This window comes from Colletes gigas, unplaced genomic scaffold (genome assembly GCF_013123115.1).
Source record: "Colletes gigas isolate AHSC1104 unplaced genomic scaffold, ASM1312311v1 Colletes_gigas_Sc00102, whole genome shotgun sequence".
NCBI classification, from domain to species: Eukaryota; Metazoa; Arthropoda; class Insecta; order Hymenoptera; family Colletidae; genus Colletes; species Colletes gigas.
This window is the reverse complement of record NW_025106728.1, coordinates 1-25,853: the sequence shown is the minus strand read 5'-3', so window position 1 is coordinate 25,853 and position 25,853 is coordinate 1. Positions and strand designations below refer to the sequence as shown.

The 25,853-nt window shown below is 37.9% G+C and overlaps 2 protein-coding genes and 1 long non-coding RNA gene across 4 annotated transcripts; all 3 read left to right on the top strand.

Annotated features, from left to right (window-relative positions):
- The first annotated feature begins 1,780 nt into the window (after window positions 1-1,780).
- LOC122404097 lies at window positions 1,781-3,466 on the top strand. Its single transcript, XR_006259680.1, has 3 exons — window positions 1,781-1,915; window positions 2,746-2,859; window positions 2,947-3,466. It is a non-coding gene; the product is annotated as an uncharacterized LOC122404097 (long non-coding RNA).
- A 494-nt stretch (window positions 3,467-3,960) lies between these two features.
- Window positions 3,961-5,884, top strand: LOC122404096 (pyridoxal phosphate homeostasis protein). 2 transcript variants are annotated; one of them, XM_043407991.1, is made up of 5 exons: window positions 3,961-4,252; window positions 4,365-4,466; window positions 4,640-5,000; window positions 5,334-5,575; window positions 5,657-5,884. In XM_043407991.1, the coding sequence occupies exons 2-5, from the start codon at window positions 4,395-4,397 to the stop codon at window positions 5,726-5,728; spliced, it is 747 nt and encodes a 248-aa protein (XP_043263926.1). In that variant the 5' UTR covers window positions 3,961-4,252; window positions 4,365-4,394; the 3' UTR covers window positions 5,729-5,884. The 2 variants fall into 2 exon arrangements, with proteins under 2 accessions (XP_043263926.1, XP_043263925.1); XM_043407990.1 differs by lacking the exon at window positions 3,961-4,252 and having other exon boundaries at window positions 4,260-4,466.
- A 15,024-nt stretch (window positions 5,885-20,908) lies between these two features.
- Window positions 20,909-23,932, top strand: LOC122404094. Its single transcript, XM_043407987.1, has 2 exons — window positions 20,909-21,226; window positions 21,313-23,932. Exons 1-2 carry the CDS (start codon window positions 20,964-20,966, stop codon window positions 23,888-23,890), a joined length of 2,841 nt encoding a protein of 946 aa, XP_043263922.1. The 5' UTR covers window positions 20,909-20,963; the 3' UTR covers window positions 23,891-23,932.
- Window positions 23,933-25,853: the final 1,921 nt, after the last annotated feature.

Here is a 25,853-nt window from a genome sequence, read left to right as displayed (position 1 = left end):
AAGGGTTGTTTATCTTCCAACAAGATAACGACTCTAAGCATACAGCGAAGAAAGTAAAAGATTTTGGGGTGAAATGAAAAGAAAATTAAAAAAGTACAATATTAAAAACAAGGAAGATTTGAAATCCAAAATACTATTAGAATAGAAAAACATTCAACCAGATTTAACTAAAAAGTTGGTATGTAACATGCAAAAAAGTTTGCAAGAAATTATTAAACTAAAGGGAGGACCCACTGATCATTAAAAAATTATAGTTAATAAATTTGTGCTTTCGCCCATTATATTCCGTTAATAAATTGATGTATGCCTTTCCTTTCTTACTAATAATAAATGTTATTCTGAATATAATAACATTCTGCGTATTTCTGAATATAGTAACGTACAAATTATTTATTTTTGACCTCCTTCTTGGCTAATATACAACGCTCAATAAATCTTAGTGCGATGTACAGAGGCTTTTTTGATTGACTGTATGTACTTTCAAAGTTCAGAATATGTATAACTATCGACCAGAAAAACAACAAAGAAAAATATTTAACATTTTTGAGACGATGATATTTTAATGTAAAGTAATGAAAGTTTACTAAAATACAGAAGGAACGATTGCAGATGTCGTACTGATTGTAGTTCGAACGATAAGAATAAATTTACTTTGTGCGTGTGCTGAATTTAGTGAAGATTTTTTCATTATTATCGGAATCTTAAGGAATATTGGCATTGAAGAAATAATATTGTGATAAATTTATGTACTGTAATAATTTTTCCAACTGAAGGTTAGTAATTAGTTTAATCGCATCGCGACCCTTGCTAAATGTGTATAAAGATTTTCAAAAATAAACTTACAAGTGAATCGTTTTTGCGCCACGCCTTTATATAAGCATAAGCATTTTGTGTGTCGAGCGTTTCAATTGTTACTTGCATGCGGTTATCGTTTGTACAAAACACGACGGACAAAAGAATTTCAACAAGAAAATAATAAATAAAAATGGTAATTTTAATCGTATTTAATTATTGGTTAATATTTACTGTGATAACTAAACTAAGAATTCTAAAGCGCGTTTAAATCATATTTTAAACTAACAAAACTTGTGAATAAGAAGCATATGCCTTAGTTATCTGATTCCCGACCACGCTATGGAAAAATTTATGGGATACGCAATACCGTGCTTCGCACGTGCCTAGTAATGATTACACACACGGAAAAGTCTCATGCTTCGCACATCACAAATTGTACTTACTCTTTGAGAATCTCAAATTGAAATTGCTGAACTTCAGAAGCTTGAACGATTTCTGGATCACGATGTAACACTTTTAATGGACAAGTTTTATCTTGCCTCGACAAGTCGTCAAATTGCCGCCAGACGGAGCCCTCGGTGCACCGGGGCACCTCATTCCACTTCAGCACACTATGCCAGATCACGTGTACGTACGTGAGCTCGTAGAGCGAAGAGTCGAGAAAGACGGCAACCGTGAGCCTTTCTTTCTCGCTCTTAAGCTGCGTCTCCACTGCGTCGGCAGTACACTTCCAGTTTCCACAGCCGACTCTAGTACTAGCCGTGCTATGGAACGTGGCAACACCGCTCATGTGCGGATCGGGAGTCCTATTTTCAATAGTGGAGTTTTGTGTTCAGGATTATAATTAACGTTATTTTGCGATATAAAATTATACTAATATACAATATTTTTTATTAATTATGTATAAGGAATATATGAATATCACAACTATAGTAAGTAGAAGTAATACAGAAGTATATTAATATTTATAAATGTGGTATATATTTTGTGGACTGTCGGAATAGTTTGGTGTTGTGATGCATTATATTTGAAATATTTACAGAGATTTCAAGAAAATAGAAGTGTGAAACAAGTTAAAACCATCTTTGAACCAAACTGAAGGATTTAAAAATTGATAAAGGTATGTATAAGTTAATAGAGACCTGAAATAGGCAAAATTATTGGTACGAAGCCAAACAGGTTAAGTGCCCGTGGAAAAGAGGTTAGCATAATTAGCTATTGAAAGGAACAATTATGGAGTTAATTATAAAATCGTGTTAGAGGACAGTATGATAATTGTGAAAAATTTCCTCACCACCCTAGGGGTATTTACCATGGCGCGTTACCTTTTTTTTTATTATAATGGGTGGTTCGCCAATAGCCATATCATCCCATTTTCTAAAATAAAATTAATACTTTTAAATAGAACATAACAAAAACATAACTTTTGTATTCTTAAAGAAATAAAGTATTACATTTTGAAATAATAATAAATAATTTTGAATAATATTAATAACAAAACATATCAAAACATACTTTGAAATTCTCTTGAAATACAACTAATAAAACTTTGAATCTTGTGAAATAGTATTCATAATAAAAATATACTAAGCAAGTAAATAAAACTCTATTAATGTATTAAAACATATTGAAAGGAATAAGTTAAATATATATAAAAATTAATGTTTTAAGAAAGATGAAATTAAAAAAAATCATTGAAAATCTAGTTCCTATTAAAAGTTTTTAATTTACGATTTTTAGAAGTGATGTCTGTACGTGTTTCCAACTGACTATTATTTACAGTTTTCACATAATCGTTTAATAAAATATTTGAAAAAATTGATAATAATTTAAACCAAATACTTTGGTAAGCTCGACCACAAACGCATGTATCTGAAAATGCTAAATAATATATGTCTGATTGAATGCTAATATATGTTAATTTACATAAAATATGTTTATGATTTCCAGATTGCAAAAATTGAGATTCTAAATTGCCGTCATTTATTATGGCTTCCATTATTGCATACATATGAATAAATGAGGCTATCGCTTCTTCAGTGGGGACAGAAAGGCCCCCTCTTTGTAAGCGATCAAAATATACATCGCCTACAGTTTTACCTTTATCCTCCACAACTAATAAACGACGTATATTGCAATTTAATTTTTTAGCAACAGAATGGGACCCATAACCAGAAATATAAATTTTAATGGAATCATCTACAACACAATCGGACAAGTATTCGGTATCGAAGATTCCTGAGAAACAAGTCACATCAGTGGGAAGATCATGAAGATCGTTATTATTGTCATCACAAATTCGAAATTTATTTTTGATTTCAGTAAGAGAAAACGAATTTGCCGATTTTGTAAATATATGTTTTAATCTAATTTTTTTTTCTGCATGAATTATTTCGTTATATGACACATGATAATTACAACCAGATAAAAGTCTATAATTTCCAAATCGTTTTTCTAATTTTTCGGTTGTAAAATGGAGGGTACTACATTCCTTATAAGCCTTGGACATCTCAACAAAACATTCTCCAGTACACCATTGGGCGATAGAATACCGTGGTACCTTTCAATATCAGTTTCTGCAAAATGCAAACTACAGACGGCAGAATATTTTGATGGTGTCCAATTCTTACGAGGAATAGCAACCCTCCATTTCTCCCGCAATTTCTCATCTTTGGGGAATAAAAATATAGAATTGTAATTATTATCTTTTAAGGTACTATCATAATTTCCCTTGCAATTGGGAACACAGCAACGCCGTGGCATTATTAATGAATATGTGAAATTTATAAAAAGAATGTATATAAAACAAAATGTCCAAAAATGCTATAGATTATATTAAATAAGTGTGCTACACACCAAAATCAGGATCTGTAGAGTTAATATAAATAAATGAAACACCTGGATTATTGCTCCGTTGCTCACATTTAATGGACTTCAAGTACATTAATATTTGAAACATTTGAAAGATAGGCGGGAGACCGGAAGGCCGGTGGGTAGTGGGAGGCTGTTACGGTAGGTTGGGCTAGGTATATCGATACCGGACTCCCGCGGTGTTGCCATTTTACCTTCAGCACGGCTAAGTACTAGAGTCGGCTGTGACACTGCATGTACTGTACATAACGTACATTGTACTGTACAATTTGTACACAACATGACAGATTCAGATTTTGGTATATACGCGTGTTTGATCAACATTTTGTATCTTACATGCATTTCTAATGTGTAGTTTTCATGAAGCTATAATGAAATTTGTTTACACATATTAATTACGAATAATAATGTTTGATGGTTAATAACTATATTAATAAGAAGGAAGGAAATATGTTTATGGTTATCATCTCGGAACCAGAAAGCTATCTTCGAATTTGAATTCCCAAAAATATATAATTGATTTCTTCACTAGTTACACTTTTTATATTTAATTTGTATAATTCATACAGTTTACATACCATGCGTGGTAATTATTCTATTTTAATCAGCGTGTCAAAATGAATCTATAAAAGATTTCGTTCTTATTAAACGAGATAAGAAAATATAAGTTATATAATATTCTACGTATTGTTAAACAGCTTGATAAGTACGTGAAAAAAGTTACAAAGATGTCAGAAGTGGCCAAAAATTTAAAAGCGGTTCGCGATAAAATTCTTGCTGCTTCTGCTAAAAGACCATTAGTATGTTTTAATTTTGTATTTATGTTTCATAATTTAATATAGTAATAGTTATTTTATAAATGCATAATGTGTGCATTTCTACATTATCACGCACATGTTTATATGTATACTTTCATATATTTATAATACATGTATTTATAAATAGAATGAGAATTATAAATTTCTTTTTACAGGAATATAATTATTTTGAACCACGTCTAGTGGCTGTGAGTAAACTAAAACCTCCTGAATTAATTGTAGAAGTTTACGAAGCTGGTGAAAGGCATTTTGGTGAAAATTATGTAAACGAGCTAATAGAAAAAGGAAATCACCCGAACATTTTGGCAAAATGTAAAGAGATACATTGGCACTTTATTGGTCATTTACAGAGTAATAAAGTGAACAAAATATTGAGTGTTCCAAATTTATATATTATAGAAACAGTAGATAGCGAGAAAATTTCGTTCGCATTAAACGTTGCTTGGCCTAAATTTAGAAAAGATGAGACTTCAAAATTAAAAGTAATGGTACAAGTAAATACTAGTAAAGAAAAAGGTATTTGTCATATTAGTACAAGACATTAGTGATTAAATAAATTTACTGCCACAGTGGTTACTAATGATCAGTGTTTTAAACTAATGATATCTTTAGAATGCTTGAAGTAAACGAATCTTAATATTTATAATTTTTTAAATAATATTAGTGTCTTTAAGAACACTATTACATGAGAAGTATACTATTAGATTATTAAATATTTCTATTTGTCACATTACAATTTGAAAAATGATCAAGTATAAACTTAAACAGGAAAAATTGGAAAATGACAGTCAATGTGTTTAGATGTTCTATTTAAAGATTCTATTTATTTTCTATCAAATGTATTTTCAGAAAAAAGTGGGTGCGAAGTTGCAGAAATTTCTACTCTTGTAAAATGTATTATTAATAATTGTGAAAATTTGGAATTTGTGGGACTTATGACAATAGGTATGTTTGGATACGACATTACCAAAGGTCCAAACCCAGATTTTTTATGTTTGAAAGAATGCAGAGAAACTTTTTGTAAGGAATTAAATATCGATCGGAATAAAGTGGAACTATCGATGGGAATGTCAAATGACTATGAACAAGCGGTAATTTTCATAGAAAATTATATTGTATTATTTTTAAATATGTAAAGTGCAATATCAGAAATTGAGACTAAATTTGTTTAGGTGGAGATGGGCAGTACAAGTGTCAGGGTAGGTAGTGCAATTTTTGGGGAAAGACCAAAGAAAAATACTTGAACAAAGTCTATATACTTTTCCGATGCAGTAAATACTGTTTTCTAGTATTTATATTGATACTTTCGATTTGCTTGAAAGTAGGGTAGGTAGTAATTTGGAGGTCCCTTTTCCAATTACCACATGTTTCGAATCTACAAATCGTATTATGTATAAATATAAATAATTACATTTTTATTATTTCTATTATATTATACAAGATTCTTGTAACTTAGTTCATTTTCTTTCGTATATATTTAATGTACAACTATTCCATTTTAATATAAATAAAAAAACTGGTTCTTATTAAAACTTTCCATGTATTTTTATCAAATATTATTTATTATACCAGGCTATTTCTATTTGTAAAGCAATTTTGTTTTTCATTTATTTAAGAAAATGGAGAACACGAAAAGAATGTATCTGGCTATAAAAATTACCTCATTTATATTCGTACATGGAAGAATAAACATATGTAAGAATGGATGTGCCGTGTGAATGTTTATTGTTTGGTATGGCTCAGGAATGTTTCGAGTGAATCTATTGTAGAGCGAACGCAGCGTGTTTTGGTAATATTGGCCGTGGTGTGAAATAACAGCAGCTCAGAGGTACCAGAAAGCATCGACGGTGCTCTACTCACACATGCCAAATCACGCGTACGCGAGCTCGTGGAGTTTCGGAAAGTCGACAAAGGCAATCTGACGCATGCCCTCTTTCTCGATTCTTCGAAGTAATTTCGGACCGCCTCGTGGGAGTCGAAAGAGAAAGGCTAACATTTGCGTTCTCGCTCTTAAACAACTGAAATTCGACCTCCCGTCAACGGCATACGATTTGGATTCTCGAGCCGAGATTCTCGACTGCCCAGGCATTTTTACTTTCCGACCTATGTAGGCGCACATAAGCAAAGTACCCATAATGAAAAAAAAATTTTGTAAAATTTATTTTACGGAAATACACGTTTTAAGACCCCCTGATCATATTTTAATTATTGAAAAAAAAGAAATTTTTTTTATTAGTCCCATGTATGAGCGCACATATGTATGTATATTATTAATACGATTTTTGAAAATCAAAATACTTTAAGATTGAAAATTAATAAATTAAAATGAGATTCCACTCTTTACCAGTATTGTGCACGCTGGGGCATTTTTCAATAAGAAGAGTTCTTACTTTTATAACATAAACAAAACAGTAGAATTAATAGTTGCAGAAATTAATTAATAATGATTTTCCTCGATATATTTTGAGATAACTGTATCAATTTGTTATGACGAACTAAATAGTATATGTTTGATTTGGCTTAACTTTGCATAAAAAAATAATTGTATCGATCCATCAATAAATAAAAATTTCTTTTTTTTTAATAGTCACAATATGATCATGAAAACAAAATTTTTCTTTCGTAATGGTACTTTCCTTATATCTTACATAGGTCGGAAAGTAAAATGCTGGGGCAGTCGAGACTTGAAATCGTATGACGATTATCGCAAGGTCGTATTTCAGCTGTTTCTCTTAAGAAGGGTTAAGATCAAATAAACTTTTCTTCTAACTTTTCTAGTGTTAGGGGGAGGAGGTTTAAATACCTCACCTAACGGTGGCCCGGATCTCGAGGGAAGGAACTTCGGGAAAAAGAATACAAGATTCGATATAATTTTCGCTTAGCTGAAATTTCTCGACTAAGCCGTTTATTATATATTTACTATGATTGTAGCCGGCAAAAACTGGTCTGCGGGGCCAGACACGGCTGCAGCTAATCCGGTGTACTCGACTCTGAAACAGAAAGAGACACGAATAGCCGTTAAATACCTATCGGCGTGATTTACGTCGTGTGTCTTGCTCTTTTACGCGCGCGCCTGGTTTGTGCTTGTCGCACCCAGGAGCGGGGATCTCTGCCGCCGCGATACTCACAAGGAACCATCGCGAACGGTCCGGCTTCGATTTTGATGAAACTTTGTACACTTATAAAGCAGCCAAAAATAATCGACACGTATTTTTTTTTAGCTGCGGTAACTCGAGTTTAAGGGGTGAAACCACCCCTTGAAGTTTTGGCTCGAAACGGCTATCTCGAAAACGGAAAGACATACAAAAAAATTGTTAATGGGCGAGGTTGATGGTTTCTTATGTACAATAACATGGTGTTAAAAAATTTAAAAAATACAATTTGTTTATAACAAAAAAAATTTATTAACTTAATTTTTCATTTTATTGAAATTTTCATAATGACAAAAAATGACGAGCATTTTATTCCAAATCCATTGGTATGCGATTTTTTAAAATTGCCTCCTACAGTTTTGCAGATTTTGATAATTTACATCTTGCGCGCACATCCATTATGGTAGTAGCCGTTCTAACTTTGATTTTAATGAAGCACTGTAGGCTTGCACTACTTCTAGAGGACAAAATCGGGAAAAATACAAGAATACCAATTTGTTGATTGAGCCTTCGTTAAAAAGTTATTAAAAAATTAAATTAAAAAATTTCAAATCCTCCAGGAAAAAATTATTTTCGGTTGCGGGGGCCAATTACAATCATTTTTGGTTAATACATATACCCACGAATTCCTACGCACTTTCGAGAAAAAAATTCCTAACCGAAAATGTAATTTATGGCCGAAGTATGTTGTCCGAAAATTTCATGCGGATCTTTAAAATGTCATAACTTCTGAACGGATTGAAGGATTTTAATTTTCAAAAATGCAAACGACGCGTATTTTAATCAAGAATATGTAGAAATTCTAACAATATTGAAAAAGTTATTCCTTGACGCCGTAAAGTGACAAAAACTATATAAAAATGGTCCAATTTTCAAACGACCATAACTCCTACAATGGTGAATATATTTCAATGAAATTTTTAGGATAAGTAGAGCTCGTGGGTACCTACAAAAAAGTATTAAACGACATTTCCGTAGAGCATCAAACAAATTTATTAAAAATCAAAAACTGATTTTTAAGAAAAATCGAGAGGGATTATAGAAAAATTTTTCAACGAAATTAAAAAATTTCAAATCATTTGGAAAAAATTATTTTTAGTATAGTGTCAAATTACAATTATTTTTCGTGAATAAACATATACCCGAAATTCTACGCACTTTCGAGAAAAAAATTCTAGAATGTGGACAAATTTTTGGACGAAATTAAAAAATTTCAAATCCTTCTAAAAAAATTACTTTTAGTTGCAGGGCTCAATTACAATCATTTTTGGTGAATAGATATACCCCCGAATCCTACCCACTTTTGAGAAAAAAAATTCTTTACCGAAAATATTATGCCTGACCATATTATACCATTGATATGTTTCACTGAAATTTCAAGCAAATCTTTAAAACGTCATAATTCCTGAACGGCTTGGACGATTTTAATGTTTCAAAAAGCAAACTACGCGTATTTTAGTGGAGAATATGTAGAAATTCCAAAAATACTCGAAAACTTGTTCCTTGACCCCGCAAAATGAGAAAAACCCCATATAAATGGTCCAATCTTCAAACAGCCATAATTCCTACAATAATGAATATATTTCAATGAAACTTTTTTCTTAAGTAGAGCTCATAGGTACCTACAAAAAAGTATTGGCCAACTTTTTTGTAGGGCGTCAAACAAAATTATTAAAAATGAAAAACGAATTTTTAAGAAAAATCGACAGGGCGTAGGTGCCTAAATTTTTCAGCGAAAAAAAAATTTCAAATCGTTCTAAAAAAATTATTTTCAGTTGCGGGAGTCAATTTCAATCATTTTTGGTCAATATATATACCCCCGAAATCCTACGCACTTTTGAGAAAAAATTCGAGAATGTGTGAAATTTTTCAACAAAATTAAAAAATTTCAAACCATTCTGAAAAAATTATTTTCGGTTGCAAGGGTCGATTACCATCATTTTTGGTCATTACACATTCCCCCCGAAATCTTGGGCATTTCGGAGAAAAAATTCAGTACGGGCGGAACTTTAAACGTTAATAACTTTTTAACGAAGCCTCCATCAACAAATTGGTATTCTTGTATTTTTCCCGATTTTGTCCTCTAGAAGTAGTGCAAGCCTACAGTGCTTCATTAAAATCAAAGTTAGAACGGCTACTACCATAATGGATGTGCGCGCAAGATGTAAATCATCAAAATCTGCAAAACTGTAGGAAGCAATTTTAAAAAATCGCATACCAATGGATTTGGAATGAAATGCTCGTCATTTTTTGTCATTATGAAAATTTCAATAAAATGAAAAATTAAGTTAATAAATTTTTTTTTGTTATAAACAAATTGTATTTTTTTAAATTTTTTAACACCATGTTATTGTACATAAGAAACCATCAACCTCGCCCATTAACAATTTTTTTGTACGTCTTTCCGTTTTCGAGATAGCCGTTTCGAGCCAAAACTTCAAGGGGTGGTTTCACCCCTTAAACTCGAGTTACCGCAGCTAAAAAAAAATACGTGTCGATTATTTTGGCTGCTTTATAAGTGTACAAAGTTTCATCAAAATCGAAGCCGGACCGTTCGCGATGGTTCCTTGTCAGGCATAATTGTATAGGATGTTTTCCTTTAAGCATCGGTGGTTTGATAAATCGGTATTTTATTTGCACGCGTTACACTCGTTACACTCTTTTCGCTCTTTCTCTTACAAGGGGAGGTCATACCCTGTCAACCTGGGATTTCAACCAAATTTGGCAGAGTTGTTGGGGCTGATGTCCAAACGCATTCTGTAAAATACTAGACGTTTATGGCCAGCCATTTTGTTAAAAAATGGCATTAAAGTTTAAAATTTCGAAGTTGTCGGATCGACGTTTCTTTTTTTTTAAATTGTAGGTCTCGAAGAGGGGAACACAAAAGTCCAATACATTTTTGCCGTAACATCAATAATTTAAACAAAAATTTGAGTTTTTGTGACGGGATAAATGCATATGTACCGTGTAGTTGTAGCGTATTTTCAACAGTCATTGTAGCCGTGGAGTTAGCGTCGAGGAATTCGGGTTGGAAGACTGGGGTTCGTCTCCCCGGAACTAGAACATTTTGTTTTTTTTCTTTTCTTCGCTTATTTTTGAATTTTTATTTATTTTTAATTTTAATTTTTAATATCATGGAAAAAGATGGCTATTACAAATAAATAAAATACTATTATGGTTACAAATGTTTATTTTCACACATACTTACAAACATATTCTCATATATATTTACATCTCACGTATAAATAAATACAAAAATTAGATATTTATTTCATACGGGTTTCGCAATGCATTGTATGATTTTTATCATAAAAACAGGAAAAACATAATGGTTTCATACACCAAGCGCATGTTATAAATGCTTGTTCTGTACAGCATTTTTGGACCACGGGTAGCAGTAGATGTTCGAAAACAAGAAGAGGAATTAGGCAATGTACATGCCACTTGCACAAACTCAGGGAAATTGCAATCTGATACCTATCAATTATTTTTGGAAAATATATTAAAACCTTACGTAAAAGCAAATAAATTCTTATTAGTCATCGATTCGTGGGGTGGACAAACAAATCCAGCATTATATGACAGGATCTTTATGATCCGGAAGATAAAAATATGGGTACCTGCACGTTAAAAGTGATACCACCAAAATGTACACCCATTTGCCAACCGTGTGACGTGTATTTTTTTAGACAGGTTAAGAACTTTCTTTCAAGACTCCAAAACGCCCTAACATTAATCCGCGAAAACAGAGAATTAACCAATAGACAGGATATAATAAAATTACATTCCATAATCCATTATCAATTATCTGCTCCAATTTTTACCGACATGATTAAATATGCATGGTATGCGTCTAAATTCACCCCTCCGAATCATAAAAAAGAAATCTTTTGTAACGTGAATCAAGTATGTTTTCCACACGACCTAAGAAATAAAAAATGCTGTACAGAACAAGCATTTATAACATGCGCTTGGTGTATGAAACCATTATGTTTTTCCTGTTTTTATGATAAAAATCATACAATGCATTGCGAAACCCGTATGAAATAAATATCTAATTTTTGTATTATTTATACGTGAGATGTAAATATATATGAGAATATGTTTGTAAGTATGTGTGAAAATAAACATTTGTAACCATAATAGTATTTTATTTATTTGTAATAGCCATCTTTTTCCATGATATTAAAAATTAAAATTAAAATAAATAAAAATTCAAAAATAAGCGAAGAAAAGAAAAAAAACAAAATGTTCTAGTTCCGGAGACACGAACCCCAGTCTTCCAACCCGAATTCCTCGACGCTAACTCCACGGCTACAACGACTGTTGAAAATACGCTACAACTACACGGTACATATGCATTTATCCCGTCACAAAAACTCAAATTTTTGTTTAAATTATTGATGTTACGGCAAAAATGTATTGGACTTTTGTGTTCCCCTCTTCGAGACCTACAATTTAAAAAAAAAGAAACGTCGATCCGACAACTTCGAAATTTTAAACTTTAATGCCATTTTTTAACAAAATGGCTGGCCATAAACGTCTAGTATTTTACAGAATGCGTTTGGACATCAGCCCCAACAACTCTGCCAAATTTGGTTGAAATCCCAGGTTGACAGGGTATGACCTCCCCTTGTTAGATGGAAAGCCTCATTTCATTTTCGTACATCCCGAAGGAAAACACAAAGACTGTGAAGTTTGCTCAAACAGAAAAATACCTGGAGGAAGAAGAGAAACCACCTATTTTTGTGAAACGTGCGAAAGAAACCAAGGTTGCATCCTGGAAGTTGTTTCAAAAGATATCATACGCTTGAAAATTTCAAAATACGACAATAGCGTAAATAAAATTGGTATTTAAGTCAATTTGTTTCTTCTTTTATTTATTTTAATTGCCATATTTTTTGGTTAAAATAAATTTCAAATAAAACAGTTTAAAAGCATTGGAAGCTGCTGGTAACGAAACTGAAATAAAATTCGGAGTGCAATGGGTTAAGATTTATTTTGTTCGGAACGCCTGAGGGAGGGGGAATCTTCCGTCACGTAGCGCTATCGCCGTGTCTCTCGTCCGTCTCTGTCTAACATATAATTGTCGTACCTTCTCTACGCTTCGACGTTAAACCGCTTCTTCGAAATTGAACGTTACCTTATCGTTCGCGTGACTTGCAGAAAAACCCGAGAAACGTGGTTTTTTCTACTACCTAATGTTTCCTAGAATTTTCTGGTCGGTCGCGTAAACCGAAAACAAAACGATTAACGAATTTTATCAGGTTTAAATAAAAATTGAGTTAATTCGATATTTAAATATACCGCTCACTTGCACGGTCCGTGCAATAATAATAGGTAGCGTACTTCGCGGTCACGTCGCGTCGCGATGAAGCCCATAGAGAAGGTAGAAGAACCAGAAATAATTTGTACGTGATAATTCAATATACAGTACTTACTCAGCGACGAGTCAGGGCCATTCTGCCCTCCAGCAGCCGGAGGGACGTGACTACGACGTCGTATATTGCGGCGTGATTCGTTCCGTTAGCTTGGCGTCCGGGTCGTCGCCATCGTTGCTGGTGTGATGTGGGGTGGGCCCTGTCCCGAGGGCGGTTTACCCCAGCGTCGCGAACCGGCCCCCTGTAACGCCTCCGTCTCATATAATCGCGCCGCTCGTGGTGCGCGGGTGGACTTCTTTCGCCTCTGACTTCCGGCCGTGGGTGGACGGCGGTGGGTGGCGTCGCGACGATGGCGGGTGTCGTGGCGGCAGCGGCAATGTTGTTGCCGTCGCTCGTCCCGGGGTGGTGGGGGTAGGCCGAAATACTAACTCGATCAGCCGACCATCCCTCGCCCACTTCAATTTGAAGTGGCCTCCAGGGGCCTTGCACCTGAAGCGACGCGTCGTCCATGGTACGTAGCACGGGATCCTCAGCTGGTCCTGCCCCAAATCTATCACGAAGGTGGGTTGCTGGATGGACGGCGGCCTGCGGGCGACTCTCGTGGTTGCGGGTGAGGCTACTGCCGGCACCTGCGGGGGTTCTGCTGCCCTTAATAGGCTGGGTTGTGGATCCTCGCCCAGCTGCAGCGGCCGGTTAAACTGCTGGCCCGTGGTAAATCCACCGCGGTGACCAGGCTTTCATTGCCGCTGGTCGACATTTTTTTCTCACTTCACTTGAACTGTTTACTCGCACGCGTTTGGAATGTTTCACGCGTTCCGCTAGAACGTGGAACTGGACGAATTCGTCCTGCGGGTCTTGCTTTTACGCGAGGACCCTCGCGAATCGCTCCCTTCCATACTAATTAACGGGATGGTAGGGTATATTTCCCCTCTCACCGTATTGTTCTAAAGACGTTGGATATGTGAGAATCATACCGTTTTGATTTTGAACGGCTGTTCTCACTGTCCTTGTCTCGGTACAGCGGAATTCGGGCTTTGTCTATCCCGTGTGCGTCTTCGTCGGCCGTTGTCGATGTTGACTCATCGACGGGCAGTTTACACAACCGTGTAATCGGACGTGTGTATGTAGACGTAACTGTCGTACTTTAACCACGCACGCACCTGTCTCGGCCCGGTAATACTTCCTCGATTCGTCCCATTTCCCATTGATTCGGATGGAGAAGAGGGTTTTGTATTATAGGATTTTTTTTCTTTAAGCGGCGGTGGTTTGATAAATCGGTATTTTATTTGCACGCGTTACACTCGTGTAAGGATGGTCGAAAACGGGATAGGGCAGAAAGCGTATACAAAAATGCGAAGAGCTACTGAGGACGGTTATCTTTTATTTCAACTGCCCCTTGCCGCGGGCCTAGCTCGACTGACTCCTCTTTCCTCAATTGGAAAAACGGGACCCACCGCTAGGGTGGGCCATGTGCAATCCGACTGAGCGCTTTCCCTAACCTTGGCGACTACGGGTCTCGCTCAGGCTAAGTGCCATAAACCAACGGTCAGGGAGGTCCTTGGTGCCGTACGCACTCTTGTGGCTTACACTCGTTACACTCTTTTCGCTCTTTCTCTTAGTATGCTCTACAATATCTGAACTAATTCCCGCGGGTCACTCGTATTTATTTTGCTCCATACATGTACACCTACGTATGCGGTTGCCGAACTTTTCGGTCTTTTCTCTCTTTCTCACTATTGTCTCTCACTTTTGGGTTATTCACCCATCAGCTGCTCGGTCGTTCGCTCACCGCGTGTTGATGGTTTTTTCGCTCGTGCCGGACAGCGAACGATTCGCTGTTCGGTTGAAATCATACGCGATTAATAATTTCATTTCTCGTGGTTATTACCGGCACGGTTCCCTACAGTATTAAAACCAAATCATTCGGTTTTTAAACTGCATTTGGGTAGTGCGCCACTTATACCAGTTCTGGAGGTGCGTGAGATAATCTCGCGACCAATGTTTCCAGAGCTGCTCGTGAATTTCTGGATTGCTGCTCCATCGCATAAGCCGCGAAAGGTTTTTCTGTTTTCACGGACTCGACCGGAAGCGCATTCATCGGTCCTCCGATCAGGAACTGACCCGGTGTGAGGGGTGCATAATCCTCGGGACAGTCACTCAAGCGGCGATCGGACGCTAATTCAAATTCGCCTCGATCTTGCAGAGTAGCAACCTTTGCACTCCTAATTTTATTTCAGTTTCGTTACCAGCAGCTTCCAATGCTTTTAGTGTTTTATTTGAAATTTATTTTAACCAAAAAATAAGGCGATTAAAATAAATAAAGGAAGAAACAAATTGACTTAAATACCAATTTTATTTACGCTATTGTCGTATTTTGAAATTTTCACAAGCGTATGATATCTTTTGAAACAACTTCCAGGATGCAACCTTGGTTTTCTTTCGCACGTTTCACAAAAATAGGTGGTTTCTCTTCTTCCTCCAGGTATTTTTCGGTTTGAGCAAACTTCACAGTCTTTGTGTTTTCCTTCGGGATGTACGAAAATGAAACGAGGCTTTCCATTTAAGCAATCGTGTTTATCATGTGTTCCAAGCCTCCCCAATTTCATATTTGGAGCACAACAATCACGAGTAAGCATCGACAAAATCTTTTCGCGAAATTTTTTTGTGGGCTATAAGTTTGTTCTTTCTTTATATAAAATATACGCATTTACTATGGAGATTTCTAATCCCCAAAAGAAATATTTCCTCCACCACTTGAGTGCTCGACGTAAAAAACAATAAGATGTCGCGTATTGGTTCGCCACATCGACACCGCCCATATTTTTATTATAATCTGTGATCACTTCCGGTTCATTATTTCTTTTCGATTACCTGAATGTCTAGCCCTTCTAGCGACACTGCGAGATGTAGATCTCAATTTTGTACTAAGCATAGTGATTATTCTTTTATCTCTCCATGCTAGTACTAAAGTTTCGTTCTTCCTAAATGCCAATTTTCCTCCAATTACTAACTTTGGTTTTTTGATTTGGTGCGGTAATCCCTTTCTATTAGGCATTATTGTTCCAGTATGGTAACATTTCTTTTTGTGCAACTCTGTTGCCAATGCAGGGCTTGTATAGAACCTGTCCGTGAAATGTGATATCCCTGGGCCTCAGGTATATTTTCCAATCAATTTTGGAAGAATTGTAATACAATTCTGCTTGTGAATTGAGCTCTGGGTGTATTAGCTCGTCAGTTGTAATTTTTTCCATAGTATGGTATGAACGAATAAATATAACTGCTGGCAGAATCCGAAAGAACATAAACACGTAAGCCCCATTTCGTAGGCTTTTTCGGACTATAAGTAATAAAGGAAATTTTCCCCTTGAAATCTACTGTTGATTCATGAATACAAATGTTTTGACCAGGAACAAAATATTCCATAAATTTTGAATTTAGGTAACTCAAATAGTTACTTATTTTCCTTCTTCTGTCTTTATGCTTCGATCGGATGTTGATATTGTTTCCAGATGAAGAGACCAAAAAATTTGGAAAAACCTTTTTGTTTTGAACATTTTAGCAAAAAATGGAATTCTTGTATTGAACGCTCGAGACCAATATGACTGCATATCTGGTAATGTTACAAGTTCCATGTTCATTATCACTCCCAGAAACTTGTTCATTTCAGTTTCAGTGATATCTTTCCAATCATTCCAAAATGAAAATGGCCTATCACTCTTTCCGAAATTATTTTCCTGCGTGTGCATTTGTCTCGTCAACAATTTTTCTAATCAATTCTTCAGTAAAGAAGAGCTTAAAATATTCAATAGGCGTAGTACATGACGACGGGATTCTTGGTCCAACATTTCTTTGTCCGATAGAAAAATTGTAATCACAAATGTAACTATCATTATGTGTTACATCATTCCAGATTAGTGGGTCTGGTATTACGTTTCCCAGTTTGATTATGCTGGAATTGCTATCCTCACTACTGCTAGAAGGTTTCCTTACTCGTTTACGCCTACGATGGAAATATGTTTCCGAGCCTGTATCAGAATCTTGACTTATATTGACTTCTGCGATACCACTAGCAAGATCTTTTGTATTATCCTCTTCCTCGACTATATTGGACTCAAGATCTACTTCTTGCATATAGTCATCAATATCATTACTGTCAAAGTCCTTATTTATTTCGCGCCTTTCACTCATTGTAAATATTTAGAGGGTGACGGTTATACAGTTTTCAAACTCTGAACAGGTTGATGTAAGTTAGCTAAGTTTTCTCCTGGTTAATAATAATAGTAATAATAAACCAGGCCGGTAAGAGCGTCCATAACGTGTGCGCGACATCTATTTATTGGACATGAAAAAATGTCGAGTGGAACTCGACAAAGGAGCTCCTGAGATAAAAACTGATGTCGAGTCACACTCGACATAGTAGTGTAAAGGGTTAAGACGTCCTTGTCATCGAGAAAAGGGTTTAGGCTTTTTAGAGGTGAGGTCGCAGGGATTCCCTCGTGCTTCTTCAAGCACCGGTACTCTTCCGCAAAATGCATACGCTGTAAATAGCGTACAATTGTTTCCGTTGCACGCTGGATTTCCGATGCTTCGACAACTTTTGCATCGAACGACCTTCGTTCTCCGGCCGACGGCCTCCGGAACCGGAGGCAGTAGGCGGTCACACGTAACAGCTTACTCCATTTGGAAAGTCGGAAAGCTAGGTTCCATTCCTTTTCCGGAATGGCCACAAGGGTATGCGATACGCGTGTTATAGCTATGGGGATTCTAACCCATGGGGCAATGAGGGGAGCGTGCGGCGAGGGGAAGTGAGGGCGCGCGGGGGAGTGCGGCGCGGAGAACTTTAGGCGCGGGGCCTGTGGGGAGTGGAAGAGTGGTTGCGCGCACACGAGCCGCGGAGTGGGGGATGTCAGGGGATTAGTCCAGGCCGAGCCGCCGCGGAGACCTCTCCAGACCTGGCCCGCCGTCGGAAATTTTTTAAGAGGGGGGGAATGATCCCCGAAAACTTTTCATACCGAACCGAGGGAGGGGATGACCCCCGAAAATTTTTTTCAACACCCACAGGCATTTTTTTATTGTCTTTTCGGCGTTCTCGGTACGTTTGATGAGATCTAAAAAAAAAGAATTACATAATGTTCTCCTAAGAAAATATTTACAGCTAGCGAAAAAAAAAACAACACATCATTCGGCTCGTAAATCTATTCTTTCTATTTATTATTCTAGTACTCGTATAAATTCAGATTTTTATAGTTCACTGTGGTTAGGTTTGGTCAACCTCTTGCAAAACGCGTTATAGAAAATGGTTAATATCATTACGAAACACAAGAAATAAAAAGTTTCATACTGTATACTAAATGCGAAAATTTACTCGAAAAATTGCAGCTCCTCTTTCATCCAGAGTCGAGTCGAGTCTCGCGCAACGATGCGTTTTCACGCTTTGTCAGCGAGTACGTTATCTACTGCGTGCCTTTCGCCGAAGTCGTTGCTACGCGAATATGCAATATCGTGTTCGCGACACGCTGCGTCCAACGGATTAAAATATAAATTAAATCGACGGTCCAGCCTTAGATTTATGCGAGGAGAGAATGTGGAAGACGGGTAAATAAAATTGGAGAAATAATATATGTTTTAAATGAGAATATATTGTTACAATAGAAGAATATATTGTTTTTGTTTTGAAAAGTCGAATCTTAGAATTATGCGAGGAGAGAAGGTGGAAGACGGGTAAATAAAATTGGAGAAATAATATATGTTTTAAATGATACTATATTGTTACATTTTTTTTATGCGAGCATCAACTACAATATCATTGATGGCGCATCCTAACAGTTCACAATCTACAAGATAATCCTTGCAGTAATATTCACTGTCGCGTATGATTTTAGCAGCACAACGTGTATCTAATGTTTCGGAGACAGCATCGCTTTTTTGTTGCAGCACGTTAACAAAAGTTTTAAATTTTGTCCTCACTTCTTCTGCAGTTTGATAGAGCCGCGGATACACATAGCTTACACACGGCTCAAGATTAAATAAAAATGTTACTGTATTCGGTTTGAAATACAGCGACTTAGTATCCATTGTCATCTTTACAATCGGTGAATCATACATGTGACAAAATTCCACCGTTAATTCATGAATCCGCATCAATGATGACCCGGGCAATTGTGCACGTTCCTCGATGGTTGTACAGCTGTCGAATAGTGTGTTCCATGTATGCCATGGTATTATGAGATGATTCCCACGATTATCGCCGAGAAGAATTTCTACATCGGCTATAGGACCTACTCTGATTCCAATTTCCAAATATTTGCTGCCCGAGGATGTTAATGCGTATCTTCTGACCATGACACGCGATGGTTGGCGCGGCCTAAAAGCATAATCATGAAAATTACCTTTTTTCATGAAAAAACATAAATAAATAAATAAAAAATTATGAAAGGTTACCTGTTAAATGTATTCTCCTTGCATGGAGATACACCATCATCTTGCACGATTGGAACGTAATAACGCATGGCACTGGTACTACACATTTTCTTTCAGAGCACTATTTGTTCCGTCGAAAATTCAGCGAAGCTACTGAGCGATTGATGGAATAGCGTCCGGGGAGACGGCTTAAACAGAGGTGCAATCCCCACCACATTTTATTCTAAAGCTACCATTTTTTTTCCATAATGCTTTTGTTCAATCTTAACATCGCAGCATATCGCGCGATTGCATGTAACTTGGGCCTCCAAGGATAAAAGTCTCGACACGTGTTGAATGTAATATAATATCTGTGGAAGCGCTGAATCTTAGAATTATGTGGAATCAGTAGAAACTGTGTTGAACGATCTTGCGCACTAATTCGTCATACGAGTGAATCATGGAAAGAATTATGCGATATCAGCAGAAACTGCATAGAACCATGTTGGCATGCAATGCATTTGAGGGAGGGGGAGAGACACCGAAAGAGTTAGGCAGAGATACCAAATCGCTGTGCTGGTATAAAAGCACGCTTTAAACTGCACAAGGCCTCAAATAGTTACAACGTGTTGCATTGAAAAAAAAGGATATTACATTTACATTTACATTTACATTTACATTCCATTTACATTCCATTTACAATCATGGAACAATTCGCACAAGTAGAACGCCAATTGTTGGATCAATCCGAACGATTGATTTCGCAGGAAGAGTACCTCGCGTGGGAAGAACGGTGCAACGAGTGTATCGAATCTTTGGAAGAACACAGCCGCGTGAAACGCCCGCGATTATCGATCGGTGTTCGACAATCGTTGGTTGCTCGAATCGCGCGACTCGAAGGATTGAAACATTTGGTGCGCAGACGTTTCGCGCGTGAAGGTGCCGGACATTCGAGTACGGGACTTTTGTGGCGTGAAATACACACTGCGTTCGATACTCGCGTATTAACAGGTGTCATCCTAAATTCGAATTATATCGAACCGCGCAACTTCCTCCAGGATGCAGAGACCATTGTGCTGGAGCATGTTCGGGACACTTTGAGGAAACATCGAAACCTCAAAGTGAACACGGTGTTCAACGGCGAATTTGTGGCAGGTGACAAGCATGCTTGTAAAAGCATCAACACCCGAAAACTGTGAACTCTTCCACACATCCGATCTGCAGGAGTGGTACCAGCGATGCGTCGTCGAATCCACCCTGGCATCGCTGGAAGAGTTCCAGGAACGCGACAGCGGATGGGCATTGGCGAGAATCATGAATCTGACCGTCAATGTCAATAAGTATAATCCACTCCGCGCGGGGTGTCACTTCAAGTTGCCGCGAGAAATCATGCTGAAGAGGGCAACAATAAGCATACAATCCTCGGACAACGCATGTTTCGCGTGGGCAGTTGTCGCAGCTCTACATCCAGCAAAAAATATCCTGAACGTCCAGGTTCATACCCGCAGTATACGTCGATCCTAAATCTCCAGGGCATTGAGTTCCCAATGTCTCTGGGGTATATTGGGAAGTTTGAACGGCTGAACGACATCTCCGTCAATGTCTACAGCTTCGAGGAGAAGATGAAGAAGGGGCCAACAGTCTTCCCGCTGCACCTCACCAGCCAGAAGAGGGATAGACATGTAAACTTGCTTTACACGCCGAATCAAGAGCACGGCGATGTAGGGCACTTTGCATGCATTAAGGACTTGTCCAGGCTGGTGGGCATGCAGCTGAGCAGGCACAAAGCCAAGAAATTCATCTGCGATCGGTATGTATAAAAAAAAATTTATGAAATGTTTAAAAAATGTTGAAATATATGTGAAATTAAATAAATTTTTTTTTGGGGGTTTACAGATGCATGCACTACTTCGGATCTACCGAGAAGTTGGAGGTGCATTCGCTGGACTGCGGGCAGATAAACAACTGCGCCATTCTGCTGCCCAGCGAAGGCGACAATCTGCTCAATTTCAGCAACCACGATAGGAAGGAGCGGCTCCCTTTCGTGGTATATGCAGATCTGGAGTGCATCATCGCAAAAACGTTGGACAACCAAGCGGGTGATAATAAATTACATACATATCAACACCACAATGTACACAGCATTGCATATTATATGCATTGTTCATATGATACATCACTGTCGATGTATCGATGTCGCCGCGACACAGATTGTGTTTCATGGTTCGTCGACGAACTTAAAAATTTTGCAAACTTTGCCAAACCTATTCTTACCAGTAATGTTCCCATGCTGGATTTAACTCCCGAACAGTTGACGACATTTCGCAATGCAGCACATTGTCATATTTGCGAAGAACCATTCAAGGCTAGCGATGTACGAGTTCGCGATCATTGCCATCTGTCCGGACGGTTCAGAGGCCCAGCACATTCGGAGTGCAATTTAAATTATAAAAATGTGTTTTACATCCCCATAGTTTTCCATAATTTATCCGGCTATGATTCGCATTTCATTATCGAGGAAATAGCTACCGCTTTCGAAGGTCACATTGATGTATTACCTATAACTAAAGAAAAATATATTTCTTTCACAAAACATGTTGAAGATACGGATGAATCAGACTCGCAAAATTATATTAAATTACGATTCATCGATTCATACAAATTTCTAAATACCAGTCTCGACAAATTAGCATCTTTTCTTAACACAGATCAATTAAAAATTTTGCGATCCCAATTTGGAACATTATCCACTGAAGATTTCAATTTATTGACGCGAAAGGGTGTCTTTCCATATGAATACCTTGATTGCGCGAACAAGCTGCAGGATCCATGCTTACCACCGCGCGAGTCATTCTACAGTTCGTTAACGGGCGAGACTGTATCAGAGACCGATTACGCACACGCCGAGACAGTCTGGCAGCGTTTCGAGATTAGAACCTTGGGCGAATACAGCGATTTGTATTTGAAAACTGATGTCTTGTTATTGGCAGATATTTTTGAAAATTTTCGCGAAAGTTGTATCAAGAGCTACGGATTAGATTCAGCGCATTACTATACTCTACCTGGTTTCACATGGGATGCAATGCTAAAACATACCAAAATTACATTCGAATTGCTCACAGACATCGATATGGTCATGTTTATCGAACGCGGTATACGCGGGGGCTTAAGTCAATGTTCCGGAAGATACGCACATGCCAATAACAAGTACATGTCATCTTACGACGCATCGGAAGAGTCATCGTACTTGATGTACTTTGACGTGAACAATTTGTATGGATGGGCAATGTGTCAGCCTCTACCATACGCTAAATTTCAATGGGTCGAAGATGTTGTAAATTTTGACGTATCTTCAATCGGTGTCGATTCGCCCACGGGATACATTCTCGAGGTAGATCTGGAATATCCGCAACGTCTGCACGATGCTCATGCAGATCTGCCGTTCTGTCCGACGCGTGCCAAACCACCTGGCAGCAGGCAGGACAAGTTACTCGCGACGGTATACGATAAGCAGCGTTACATAATCCATTATCGCAACCTGCAGCAGTGCACGCGTCACGGTCTTCGTATTACAAAGATACACCGCGTGCTTCAATTCGCTCAATCTCCCTGGCTCCGCGATTACATCGAACTCAACACACGATTTAGAACAAGCGCGACAAACGACTTTGAAAAGAATTTGTACAAATTGATGAACAACGCAGTATTCGGTAAAACTATGGAAAATGTACGAAACCATGTGGATGTAAAACTTGTGACACATTGGGAAGGGCGATATGGCGCGGAGGCAATGATCGCGAAACCGAATTTCCACAGCAGAAGTGTTTTTTCGGAAAATTTAGTAGCTGTTGAATTGCGAAAACTCGAGGTGAAATTCAACAAACCGATATACGTGGGTATGTGCATTCTGGACATATCAAAACTTTGTTTGTATGAATTTCACCACGAGTACATGTCTCCTAAACACGGGCAAAATTGTAAAATTCTATACACCGACACTGACAGTCTTATTTATCACATTCGGTGCGACGATATCTACGAGTCTATGAAGCACAATATCGATAGATTCGACACAAGCGATTATCCTACCGACAATCCATATAATATGCCACGCGTAAATAAGAAGGTTCCGGGGCTGATGAAGGATGAAAATAACGGTGCGATAATGACTGAATTCATAGGTCTTAGAGCGAAAATGTATGCACTTCGCGTAGACGGCAAAAAAGATACGAAGAAGGCGAAAGGCGTCAAGACCAACGTCATAGCCAGAACGATAACTTTCGTCGACTACGCGCAGTGTTTGCGCAAAGAGATCGAAATGGTTCGCAGACAATCATGCATACGGTCTAAATTGCACAAAGTGTACACCATTTCGGAATCCAAAATCGCTCTAAGTCCGTATGACGACAAGCGATATATCGTACCCGATTCGACCGACACTCTGCCCTGGGGACATTATAATATACCGTTGTAAAATAGAAATTATTATTATTGTATTTATTATAAATAGTGGAATTTATTGTATAATATAAAATTGTTTACAAATTGTCCGCAAATGTATAGAAATTAGTATTTATTAACTCATTCATATAAATAGTGGGATTAATGTGTAAAATAAAAGTCGCCACTCATGTATATGTATATGCATCATTGTATTTTATTGAACCATGTATTATTTTACAATACATTATTTTTATTTATCCAAGAATTGTGTGATTTATCAAAGCCCAACCACTTGACATACACCTTATCCCCCTTTCTACGCAACACTTTTTCCACTAGATGCACATCAGGATCTGTGACGCGTTGCAGCTCATGTTCGTAGAATCCTCCGGCAACAGGTTTTCCAAAGGAATCGAGGAGCAGATACGTCGCGGGATTAGTTGCCTGTACTTTGGCTATTTTAAACACCTCCGTTGTCCAATTCGGTGTATAGCCTTTATCGAAGATGGTTTTAAATTTGCTCACGCGCACAAACTCGCCCAATTTGAATCTCGCTGGAGCAGCGATCTTTATGTTGCTGTATACTGTAGCTAGCAGCTTATCGGCGATCGCAGGGGTAACATCGCAAGGACGCATTCCGATGGTTCTATGTTTTCGTGCGTTATACTCTGCAAGTAGACGCGGTAGTGCATCAGCCCATTTATAGGTTCCATTGAGCGTAAACAGTTTCCACATATTGTTCTTCAAAGTTCGATTGAAACGTTCTACGACGGAGGCCTTCATCACCGAATACGTCGAATAATGATTAATGCCATGCTTTGTCATGAGTTTCTGCACATCAACGTTGTAAAATTCTTTTCCTTGATCGGTTTGCAAATTTTTCGGATGTCGATCTCTAAATATCTTTGCAAACGCTTTAGTCACCTCAGCACCACCTTTAGTCTTGAGCGGTACCGCCCATGCATACTTGCTCAGCACATCGATGACCGTGAGTATATAGTGATGACCTCGGTTGAATCGCGAGTATGGACGCATTTCTACAACGTCAGCTTGCCACAGATCATCGTATCCATGCACTATGACGTGTCTCCGCGGGAAATGTCTTCGAGCTGGAGCATGCAATTCCTCAACAAGTTGTCGCTTCTTGAGACTATGGCTTTCATTACTCTCGGATTTCGATATTGGTTGCATGTTTGATCGCAGAGATGTCTTTGACACGAATGATGCGATAATTATCGTGTACATACATTATGTGCTCCCCATCGGCTCGAGGAAATTCTGGTCAAGTTCAACCGTCTCGCATGATTTTCCTTCGCATTGTCGCTGCGGATTCAATGCGCGTGATATCTCTTGAACGCTGTTTTGCAACGTCAACATATCTCTCTGAAACATGACCAGCTTCCTCTCCAATTCTTCATGCTGCTCTCTCAAAAGTTTAATGCTCTTTTCCACATATAGTTTATTAACGGCATCGCTGTCAACTGTCGGCTGAGCTACGCGTCGTATCTTGCGTGATTTTGCATCAAAGTCGGCACCTGCCACGCAAAGAGCATTGTCTCGCATATAATTTCGAAGCAAACCGCTCCATTTGTAATAGTCCATTCCAGCTGCTCCGCTCTTCTCGAGCGATACTCCAAATTTATTGATCGGCATCTCAACGCATACAGTGCACATCATCGGTGCGCGGTTTAATTTATAATGAGGCCTACCTCGCGGAGTTCCTCGATAATCGATAGAATTTCATGGCCATGCGAGTTGTTACCCGCCTGACGCGACGCTTCCAACAAACGGAGTCGATCCACCAGCTCGTTGGGATCGTCCCAGTGCACGTAATCGATCTTGTTATCATTTACCGTCATGACATGCGGAACCGGCAGGCCTTTCCCTGCCTTACTGATAGATACACGGGGTAGTAGCGGCGCAATTACATGTTTATACTTGTATCCCTTGTTACCCATTATGGGATTTTGTGCGTTATGGCCACGTCTGTGAGC